Genomic DNA, 11757 nt, shown 5'->3' on the forward strand with positions numbered 1-11757 from the left:
GAACCGTACAGAACGAATGTTTTCTTCATGAAGCGGCAACAAAATCGTGCACTGAAATGTCCTAGCACGTTCATTTTGACTTGTCATTTCGCAATGACCTTGATGACGTTTTGACTCCCTGGCCCTGCCCTGCACTAGCACTACAGCCAGGCCTGGTCAGGCTGGTGCATACCGCGTCGCCTGCCTTGGCAACGCCAAACCTCTAGTTACCCCATGGCGACGGTGAGCGGGATTTGTGATCGTGAGTTGTGCAGGCATGAGTGACGCGTCGACGGTTCAGATGATCACTCATTCTCGCACTCGACTCGAGTCATACTATCGTCGCGTCGTGGAGTAGATTCTACGATGTCATTACATGATGTAGCACAGCTTCGATCATGCATCGGCATTCGGCAGCGCTGCTGTATCGATTCTTCTTGTTCATTATTCAATTTTTTGTTGTTCCGATTTTCATTGGATGACATTCATCCTCGCGTGTCCTGCCTACGTACGTGTTCTGGTAGCCTCACAGTCAGATAATGAAGAAATTTGTGTGTCGTCTTCGGAGCTGAGCGCTGCTGACCTAGACATCCAGCTCTAATAATTATTATGAGTGAGCCAGAGTCAGCGGCTGAGGACATCGCTGCCAACGACGCTGCTGAGGTTGGCAATGCCGGAGAGACGGCAGCAGAAGGTGAGATTGCGGCGGCGACAGGCGATGCCAGCTCCGAGGCAAACGCCGAGCCAGGGACACGAACACCTCAGCCCGAGGATGCCGCTGGTGTCGAGGCAACGTCCGCTGAGAACCCAGAGTCGGATCAGGGCCAGGGCGCGGATGGCGGCGAGAAAGCAGCCGCCAATGAGTCGCAAACGCATGGAGCTTCGGCTACGGATGCGGGCGACGATGTTGGAGATGCGCAGGCTGCGCCGGGAGCTACGGAGGATTACGACGCAGGCCCCAGCGCCATCGACGTAGTACTAGATAACGCAACAGAACAGCAGGTAGGATGCTGTCCGTGAATATAAAATACATGTACAATGTATTCGTTTCAAAAAAGAAATATTTGGAAATAAATGTAATCATTTGAAAATATAGAATAGTGATGTGCTGCAGACGAAAACTAATGTTGAGGCAATGACCAGCTTGCCGTACGTCCGCACATATAAGCGCATGTGCTTATGTCCGGACGTAAGCGCACCCCTCAATTATAAGCACATGTGCTTATATGTGAACACTATTGCTGAAACACCCGTGAGCTGAATATACCACTAAGCATAGTGATAAAACCATTGATTAGGATACAGACAAACCTTCATTGCACTTATAAACGCTTTTTCTTCTACCCGGACATGTTTACAGTTTTACACAGCAAAAAAAATCTGTGTCGCAGCAAATTTTCGCTTATAAGCGAATGCACCTATAGTAGGGTATGAGTTCTGTCAGTCTCGTGAATACCATTCTCCAGTATAGGCTACGACTCACGAATAACAACACAGACGCTTCAAATCTCTATTGAGTCTCGACTGTTTGGCAGCATGCTCTCAACCTCATGAACAGCCAGACCTCACGGATAACGACACGGTCAAAGGTCGTGAGCAGGTGTGTGCCATCGTCGTATGATCCACATGTCTGATGTGTAAAGTAGGCGCGGATGCCGAGACCATTGATCAGCGGAGCCTACAGCACCCCATCGCCACCGCTGCCTTGCATTGCAGCCCCATTCAGGCAATGTCTTGTTAGCCTGTTGTTTTTGTCACTCCCTCCTTCTTTCATTTTTTTACGAGCTGGATGCATGGTTTTCATGTAAAACAAAGAAACAAAAAAAGCAATGGCAGCTCTGCCCCTCAACGGCCACTGCAATGCATGTACACTCAAACTCGCGAATAATGATCCTCGATTATGCAGGAGAAAAGTGTCGTTGTTTGTGAGTTGTCGAAGTTTGCAGTCAAAGGGTCGCTTGGCCTGACGATTGTGTTGTTATTCGTGAGGTCGAAGTCTGCAGTTGAATAGTCGCTCAGCCTGACGATTGTGTCGTTATTCGCGAGGCGTTGTAATAGCCGAGGTCTTTACTCTCGAGGTTCGCTATGGTACAAGTATGTTGTATTGCCGAAGAACGGCTAGCCTGGAATTTCTCAGAATGATATGGACATGGCTGGCCAGGCTGGAGTAATGTGTTGAATCACGACCATGAGTAGTAACAGTGTGTTGTAGGCTAAGTGGTTATGGGCTTGCTTGCAAATCACAAGGTCCCTAGTTCGACACCCAAGTGGGTATGTGCATGTACTGTGTCAACAAATGAGGCGATGCATGTATGAGCCACCTTGCATGCACGAACCACCTTGCATGCATGAACCACCTTGCATGCACGAGCCACCTTGCATGCATGAGCCACCTTGCATGCATGAGCCACCTTGCATGCATGAGCCACCTTGCATGCATGAGCCACCTTGCATGCATGAACCACCTTGCATGCATGAGCCACCTTGCATGCATGAACCACCTTGCATGCATGAGCCACCTTGCATGCACGAACCACCTTGCATGCATGAACCACCTTGCATGCATGAACCACCTTGCATGCATGAGCCACCTTGCATGCATGAGCCACCTTGCATGCATGAACCACCTTGCATGCATGAGCCACCTTGCATGCACGAACCACCTTGCATGCATGAACCACCTTGCATGCATGAACCACCTTGCATGCATGAACCACCTTGCATGCATGAACCACCTTGCATGCATGAGCCACCTTGCATGCATGAGCCACCTTGCATGCATGAACCACCTTGCATGCATGAACCACCTTGCATGCATGAACCACCTTGCATGCATGAGCCACCTTGCATGCACGAACCACCTTGCATGCATGAACCACCTTGCATGCATGAACCACCTTGCATGCATGAACCACCTTGCATGCATGAACCACCTTGCATGCATGAGCCACCTTGCATGCATGAGCCACCTTGCATGCATGAGCCACCTTGCATGCATGAACCACCTTGCATGCATGAACCACCTTGCATGCATGAACCACCTTGCATGCATGAGCCACCTTGCATGCGACGAACTAGGTACTAGTACTCACTGCTCAGAGTGCAGTGCATGTCATTACCCGTGCATTGATGACACCACTTAGCATTTGCTCGCCAACATTATTACTCGGATATCACATAGCATGGCAATATTGCAGGGAGAGTCGGTAACCTCGCTCTTGTGATCTCTGCCGCACGCTCTGCAGGACTCAGCTGCCTCTCCGCCTGACGGTGATGCACCGGAGGATGCCCAGCAGCATGAAGGTGCTGAAGAAGCAACGACTGGATCACCACAAGCAGCTCAACAAGCAGCGGAGAGTGTCGACTCAGATGCTGCCACTGTAGCCGCTGCTGAAGATCAAGTTGAGCGTACCGAGTCAGAAGATGGTGCTACAGAGTCTGCCGCTGACGAGAAAAGCCCTGGTGAAGATGGTGAGAGTGGTGATGAAGGAGAAGCAAATGGCAAGGAAGAAGAACCCATAGGTTAGTTGCACTGTTGTCAATTTCTAATATCCTTAAGTTTATGGTAAAGAATTTAACTTGTAGAACGTAAGTACCGTCGGTCAGTGTCGTGCAATGTTATCGCATGAGCTGATTGTGTAGTAACTGGCGGTGTTGGTGGACATTATAGCGTAACTTGTAGTGTCTTGGTCCTTTTTTCTTTCCTATAAATTTATCCTTGGCTCTCCATCCCAGTCTATCCTTAAGTTCCCAAGATAATCGAGTCGTTGCGTTGTGCATTACAAAGCAAAAGGAGACGATTGCAGTCTCACTGTGCTATTTTGGCGTAATGGGCTTTAGTGGCAACTGCATAATAATATCCATAGACTTAGCCTTGGATAGGTCGGCAGTTGGGAGATAAAAAAAAGGCTGGCTATATCGCATGCGATTTAGAACTGGACATGTAATTGCACAGTCATATCCAGCCTGTTGGACGTTTGGTATTGTATACGGTAGTCTGCGATTGAATCATTCTTCTGGTCCTCTTGTCGCTGTCCCAGAGGGACATCGTGAATCAGGTTCTTAAAATGAGCGAACAGGGGCATAGCTCACACATCGTTGTGTGGCGATCATGTCGCACTGACAATGGCGATGACGCCTGTTGGGAATTCCCTAGTAAAAGAAATAAAAATTAAATTAAATTAAAAAATTAAAACCTCACAGCCGCCATTTTGACTGTGTAGTACGTACGTTGTATGAGGGCTGTGTTTGCTGCTGTGATGACCAGACAACACTGACTATACACTAGCTACACGCATGGCAAGACCACGTTTTAACCATGATCTCTCGGTATGTGTGTCTGCCTTTTTTTTTATTTGACTCTCCGTCTGTGCCTGTATCGGTGTGCTGCCTGCATTGATGTGGCAGCGGACACTGACGCCGCAGTTCCGCCAGCACAGCAGACAGGCGCCACGGAGGAGGTCAAAACCATCAACAGAGACGAGATTAGCCAGAAAATCATGGTAAGATTTCCACTACAGTACTGTTGGGCGCCGAAGTACGGAGCGGAGCGCCCACAAACAAACAGGCTGGGGGTTTCACCCCGCACAGCATAGCAATGTATACACGGTGACTCAACTGTGCATAGACTGCAGTACAGTGAAACTTGCCTAAGACAGAATTTTTTTTTCAAAATACAACCCAAATATGGCACTGGACAGCAATTTAACAGATTTCTTCGTGCTGGAGTGTAGCAAAGATATAAGCAGCTCCATTCACCCACAGAAAAGTACGGGCGGTTGGAACTGATTTGTAACTTTTCAACCGGTCGCCAACAATTTCAACCAGTCGAAAACCGGTTGGGGCGGTTCTAGAAAATTCCCTGTCTATGTAACCGGGTTGTCTCCTTCTCCAGTGCCATTTGACTTGAAATAGCATCCCATGGTCCTGGTGGACGCGGTACTCTTGCGGTTCATGCGTGCCCTAACACGCGCTCAGGCTTTCGCAAAAAACAGCAATTCGAGTCGTCTTTAGTGCGTGTGACGCCTTCGAGTACTATTTTTTTACCCTGCCAGTGAAAGTGACTGGCATTCACGCCGGTACGCGCCTGGTACGCTCTGAAAAATGCATGTTGGAATTTCAATTTCGGCGCGTTTCCATACGCATGACACCCCAAAAGCCAAGGAAAATATGCACAAACGCGTGGTTTCACGCGTACACGCGCCAGTTGTGAACACAGCTTTACTTTCCGGCAAATACTGTAGTTTTCGTACCTGACCAACTCACAACTGTCATTCGAAAGTCACAGTAAAATTGAGCCGTGTGTGGTACTAATGAGACTGCAAATCAAGCTGAAATGTTTTATGAATACTTTCTTTCTCTCGTTTAGCTTCCGCTGAAGTCCCTGCACCACATCAGTTATTTCAAGTTACCGTATTTCCCCGATTATAAGTCGCACTCAATTATAAATTGCACTCAATTATAAGTCGCATCCCCGTTTTCAGGTTTGAGCAATATCGTTTTGATATATTGACTTCAGTAGTAAGTCATGCTCGATCGTAAGTTGCACCCCCTTTTTCACCCTTGAGTTTTAGTGTACAAAGGTGGGACTTATATTCGGGGGAAATACGGTATTCTTTCTCGTCTGAAAGTCATGATTTGCATGTGCTCTGTGTTGTTGTGTATGTGGTGCAGCATATGACGCAAGAAGCAGACATGGCGGCCACCCTGTGTCTGAAGGAACAGCAGAAGATTGCAGAATACCTGCGCACAAAGAAACGCGTAAGGGGCAGCGCAAGAGTGTGCACTCAAAACCTCCAGCGTTGTGTATTGGTTTTTTCATTGTCTATCTGTCTATCCGTTTGTGTATCTGTTGGTTTCCGTCTGTTCCTCTGTCTCTCCCCCTAGCTAGATCCATGTTTGCTTTTTATACTCAACAAATGCACATGCACCCGCACGCATACGGACACACACAAACTGACATAATTCCATACACATGCACGCACACACACACACACGTACACACACACACACACACACACACACACACACACACACGTACACACACGTACACATACGTACACCCCCACACACCAATACATCCTGTGCTGTATCCTGGGCTCTCCACATGTTGACTTCAGCTGCGGAATGACAGCATGATTATACATTAACACAGAGGTACTCTGTTTTCACCCATGCAGGGCGACGATGGAAAGCAACTAAAACATCAACAGCAGCTTTCTCAGACTGAGGAAACGACACGGTTCATTAAATACCTTGGTAAGTCGTACCTCTAAAAACATTCTCGCTTTGCATTTGACTCGGCTGTAGGCCTATCTTTTCCGGAGGCCGAGTTTTCCACAACTGTAGGAACGCCACCGCCCTCTATGGAGGGGCAGATGCAGCCCCTAAAGCCATACTTCTAGGATCACTACATTTTCATCGAGGATATTGGGTGTGAGCTTGTGTTAAAGGGGAAGTTAAGCCTAAAATCGAAAATTCACCAGTTGTAGTCTTCGGGGTGCTGAGTCGAATGGAATTGCTGTCTCTTTTGCTGTGGCTTTGTGCAGAGATGCTGGAAGACATAAAATCTGCGCAGCTGCATCAGAAGCGACTGTATGAGGCACAGCTGCTTGGTCTTCAGAGCGAAGTTCATGACTTGCGAACGCAGCTAAGTGATGAGATGAGCGCCCTGAAGGAGAAGCGGAGATACGTTGCCCTGCATAGCTTCAGCTCCGCCACCGGCAAACCGCTCAAGCTGGACGTGAGTCTTTCCCACACCGGGGGGGGGGGGGGGGGGCACATGCCCGGGGATGGGGGTGCACATGTCGGAGGGGTGCATATGCCCGGGGTTGGGGGAGGGCAGATGCCCCGGAGGGGGGGGGGGGTGCACATGCCCCCGTGCTGCTCACATGTTACAGTACAGGCGGGCGCTGAAGAACATTGACTCCACCATCCATAGTCTGTAATACATGAAAATAGCAACAGTCTAGGCTAGGAGGCTGACCCCCCCCCCCCCCCCCAGTTCTTCAGCGACCAACAATAGTGTATTCACACAGGCCATGCTGGTGTAAGACAGCATTTTATTAATATACCCGTACCTTTGCACATGTGTGGCAACGTGTTCTATATAGCCCAACCTGCGATTTCACGAGTATTGTTTTCACGTGTGCGTGCGTAACCTATGCTTGGCAAATGGCACACCCATTTTCACGGTGTGTGTGTGTGTGTGCGACCGATTGTGATATCCTTGTGAGAACTCAGTGAATAGAAGTGGATTCAACTTGGGCATCGCAATTTTTTTACAACACTACTTTTTGTACTACACGCACTGCATCATCCTTATGTTATTATCGATGTGGTGTGATGAAGTTCACACTTTCCCTCTTGCCGTGCACGTCAATGGAGTTTGGTTCTCCTTTCTCCTCTCTGTGCACAGGATTTGGAGGCCTATGAAGTTGACGAGTGGATGAAGGAGGATGAAGTGCGCAGAGTAAGTTTAGTTCTGCGAAATCACATGGACTCCAACCTGTAATCCCTGGGCAAACTTTTTAATGTAATACACTCCTACCTCGGTTATGTAGACACCGAAATCACGGGCACTGCGGCCTACCGGGTACCCGTGGGGAGAATTTCAGTGAGGGCATCCGTTGGGCAAAATTCAGTGAAAACAATACTACTCCTTTGTCACATTTTTGTGGAAATAGTGACGTCATATCTTACGGTGGTTGCGGTACCCGTACTTCTGGAAAAGGGAGGTTCATCTCAACTTGTAGGTGTGTGTGTGGGGGGGGGGGGGGCAGGAAACCGGTGTACCGTCCTACCCAGAGAAGGCCAACCTCATTAAGACAATAGCGCCGCATTCGACTGCACGGAACGGTGTATGTAGTGCTAGGGCAGCGTATTCCGTTTCTGAGGTTGGATTTCGCTGGCCAGTACCCTAGATGATCCAACGTTCCGACTGGGCAGTATACTCTGTTAACAGTACTGTTAGGCGACCAAGTCTATCAAGGTGTGACGGGTGTGACGGGTGTGACAGATTTGTAAGTACAGGTGAACATCGATTATCCGAACATCGACCACCTCGGATCACTCGATTATCCGGAATGGGTTTTCGAACCGCACGTGGCTCCGGTTGCACGTTTTCGTACGGGAGCTTGCACAAAACGTTAGTTGCTGCAGCGCTCACTCATTGCCTGTACCACTGTGTACAGCCTGTACAGGCAAAAGCTTACAAAAACTTACAAAAAAACTTACAAAAACTTACGAAAACTTACGAAAACTTACGAAAAACTTGCAAAAACTTACAAAAACTTGGACATGAAAATGACTGTTGTTGCGGGCACTGTATAACACGTTCTTCCTGGTGTAACATTAATTTCGGTCATTTCGGTAGAGAAAACCTGGCACCTAAATTTAGATTACACCTAAATGGCACTGGAGTATACACTGCAGGTGCAGGGAACGCTGGTCACCTAATTTTTAATTACACCTGACACCTGGCAGGTCCCTGATATTATGTACCGAAATGTTACTACGCCCGAAATTACATGTTCCACAGTGCTCTGTTAAGGAGTTGACTCCTGATATAACGAACACCATAGTGCAGGGGAATTAGTTCTTTATAGCCAAAGTTGGTTATAACAGAAATGCACTCACGCTATGGAAGCAGCAAGTCATGACTGGCAAGTGACCCATGACAGTATGAATGCACTTGGTTTACATGCAGGCCTACACAATTTGGTTCATTATAAACGAAACCTGTTCGCTATACAGGGTCAATTTTGTATGGGTTCAAACAGGGACATTGACAATGGTTCGCTATATCACGAAATTCGCTATATGCGAGTTTGTTATAAGTGGAGTCGACTGTATACCGAACACAGGTATCGGCCTGTGGCGAGATTTTCCTTATCCGGGACATTTTCATTACCCGAACACCTTCCCAGGGCCCGCTGCCCAGAGGTGGTCGGATAATCGGTGTTCAACTGTACTGCATGCAATGTGTTCTCAGTATCACCAAGCAACCACGCACGAGAGTACAATGTGCATTTCCCTCCTTGACCTACACCTTTTTCAGCGCAGAATGTGCGTGTGAGTGTGGTGTGTTTGTGTGTGCACACGCGCATTTTTTTAGAGGGGCAGGGATGGTGAGAATGATTACGCTGTTGTGCTGTACCAGAGATATTACCATGTCCACACCTAGTGCTAGAACCGGTGTGAGTCTAGTTCCAAGACAATCAGATCCAGCGCCAGTCCTATGTACCGTATTTCCCCGATTATAAGTCGCACCCCCATTTTCAGGTTTGAGCAATATCGTTTTGATATATTGAGTTCAGTAGTAAGTCATGCTCGATTGTAAGTCGCACCCCTTTTTTGACCCTGATTTTTTTGTGTAAAAAGGTGCGACTTATATCCGAGGAAATACGGCAGTCCAGTTCAAGTCAATCACAGCCAGTCTTATGTAGTGACGATCTGCCACTTGAAACACCCCAAATAGCCATGCACTGGCAAACTAGCAGCTTTTCCAGAAGACATTTCTGCTGATGAAGAATTAAAGAGCATGTTCTGGTTTACTGTCATGTCAGCGCGCAGCGAATGGCTAGAGCGTGCGCGTGCACGTGCGTGTGCGTATGTGTGTGCGCTTGTGTCTGTGTGCATGTTTGCATGCATATACCTGTGTGTATGTATGTGTATGTGTGTACATATGTGTCCGTTTTGGTAATTGTGTGCTTATATATTCCACATTCATGTGTTCTCCCTGGCTTAGATTCGGTTAGAGACCATCCGTCAGCGTATCAAGTTGGCCAAGCGTGAGGCTGTACTCCAACAACATGTACGTATCAGCGGCTCGGACTGAGCTGTGTTTCCTGTCACTGTTACTGCTGCTGCTGCCAAAGCTACTTGTAGAAGCAAAAAGAAATAGACTGAGTAATCAGTAGTGATAAAAAAATCACCAACACAAAGGAAAGAGCAAACAGAAGACAACGTCATTGAACCGTCTTAACAACCAGGGTAGCTTCTGCTACTGCTACTGCTGCTGCTGCTACTGCTGCTGCTGCTGCTGCTGCTGCTGCTGCTGCTGCTACTGCTACTGCTGCTGCTGCTGCTGCTGCTGCTACTGATTTTGCTGCTCCTACGCTTCATACAACTGATGAAGTGCACATTTTCAATGAGCGTGCTGCAAACTCCATAACTTTACCACATGTCTGAAGGCATGAAGTTGAATTCCCTCTCTGCGGTGTGTGTCTGTTCCTCTGCCGGACAGGAGGTTTTACCGGATGGAACTTGTCTCAACATCATCGACTTTGAGCAGCTGAAGGTGGAGAATGCATCACTGTTTGAGACCACGGAGAGCAGATCGGCAGTAAGTTTGACTCATTACGATCCCCCTAGGGTATGTTCGATCGATAGAATCCGGATCTAGATGAACTGGATCCACTGGATTCGCACACTTTCGATTGGTCGAATGCGGATTCGGATCTGACGGACTTTGACCCGGCCAAACCACCTTGGGGAGCAGGGTTCTACGGATCCAATTGATTCTTTTTTTGCCAATCAACCTTTTTGGCACGAAAACTCCACATTTGTTCGATTGGAACAGGGACCACCGAAGTTACAATCAGTTCAGTGTACTGGGTACCCTTTGGGTGAGTTTGAGTGGACATATTACTACTCTTTAGTAGGGGTGAAAGTTGGCACTGAGATCCCGAGTTCGAGTACTCTGATTTTCTCCGATCGAATATTCGAGTATTCGAGTATTCTTGATATCCTAAAAATCGCACACCAACCGCCTCAAAAGTCTCATGATACAACCCTGACTGAACCGATTGGCAGTTCTTTTCTCGGGTGTATTGGTCGGTGGGTCATTTGGGCTCTCTCTACTCGTGTACAAATGTTCACCACACAGTCTGCACATCAATATCTGCTGACTGCTGCTCTGAAACTGCAGACTTCTGTGGTAAATGTATGTACCGTGTATGAGCGAGCACTCTGATTTATTCCGAGTGATTATATTCGAGAAAAAAAAATCCAAACGAGTATTCGAATATTCGGTATAATTGTTTCACCCCTACTCTTTAGTCACTTTTTGTGGAAATTATGACGCCATTACTGTAGAACGGGTAATTTTAGCGACGTAAAAACCCTAGCGAATTTAGCGATCTACTCATTTTCGCTAAAGTTTCAACTCGCTAATCCGTTGAGAAGTTAGTAGTGCACTGGTGATCCGTGAGTAAAATCGCTGAAAATCGCTAAAATAAAACGTCGCTATTACCGGTTGACAATGGGAAAACGCTAAAATAAATAGTCGCTAAAATTACCCGTTCTACAGTATGCCATATCCACGGCCTTTCGCCATCAGAATGTGTGCGATTTGGAGTTACGAACATTTCAAGGTTGCGGGCAGTGCCAGGTCTCGGATTGCCTGGAAAAACGAGGTATACTTTGTGTCCTAACTTTTGTGTCTTCTGTCAGGATGTGAAGAGACTAGAGGGCAAGATATCCTGAATGTCAACACGATGAGTCATATCCGCGAGAAGGAATCCAGTGTACAGGTCAGTGGGGAAAAGGGGAGAGTTATATAGATAGATGGATAGACGGATAGATAGATAGATAGATAGATGGATAGATAGATAGATAGATAGATAGAGAGAGAGAGAGAGAGAGAGAGAGAGAGAGAGAGAGAGAGAGAGAAGAGAGAGAGAGAGAGAGAGAGAGAGAGAGAGAGAGAGAGAAGAGGAGAGAGAGCGAGAGAGAGCGAGAGAGAGAGAGAGAGAGAGAGAGAGAGAGAAGCGAAGA

The 11757-nt window shown here is 47.5% G+C and overlaps 1 protein-coding gene across 1 annotated transcript in view; it reads left to right on the forward strand.

The window, feature by feature from the left end:
• Positions 1-369: 369 nt before the first annotated feature.
• The window catches only part of LOC135811410 (coiled-coil domain-containing protein 96-like), a 16302-nt gene continuing 4914 nt past the window's right edge, over positions 370-11757 (forward strand). Inside the window, exons 1-10 of the mRNA XM_065324646.1 lie at positions 370-981; positions 3225-3501; positions 4387-4481; positions 5653-5739; positions 6159-6237; positions 6528-6721; positions 7397-7450; positions 9728-9793; positions 10226-10324; positions 11434-11513. Of these exons, the coding sequence (XP_065180718.1) occupies positions 589-981; positions 3225-3501; positions 4387-4481; positions 5653-5739; positions 6159-6237; positions 6528-6721; positions 7397-7450; positions 9728-9793; positions 10226-10324; positions 11434-11466 (1377 nt within the window). The 5' untranslated portion in view covers positions 370-588 and the 3' untranslated portion in view covers positions 11467-11513. The remainder of the gene's footprint in view (positions 982-3224; positions 3502-4386; positions 4482-5652; positions 5740-6158; positions 6238-6527; positions 6722-7396; positions 7451-9727; positions 9794-10225; positions 10325-11433; positions 11514-11757) is intronic.

Source organism: Sycon ciliatum, chromosome 3, assembly GCF_964019385.1.
Source record: "Sycon ciliatum chromosome 3, ocSycCili1.1, whole genome shotgun sequence".
Classification (NCBI taxonomy): domain Eukaryota; kingdom Metazoa; phylum Porifera; class Calcarea; order Leucosolenida; family Sycettidae; genus Sycon; species Sycon ciliatum.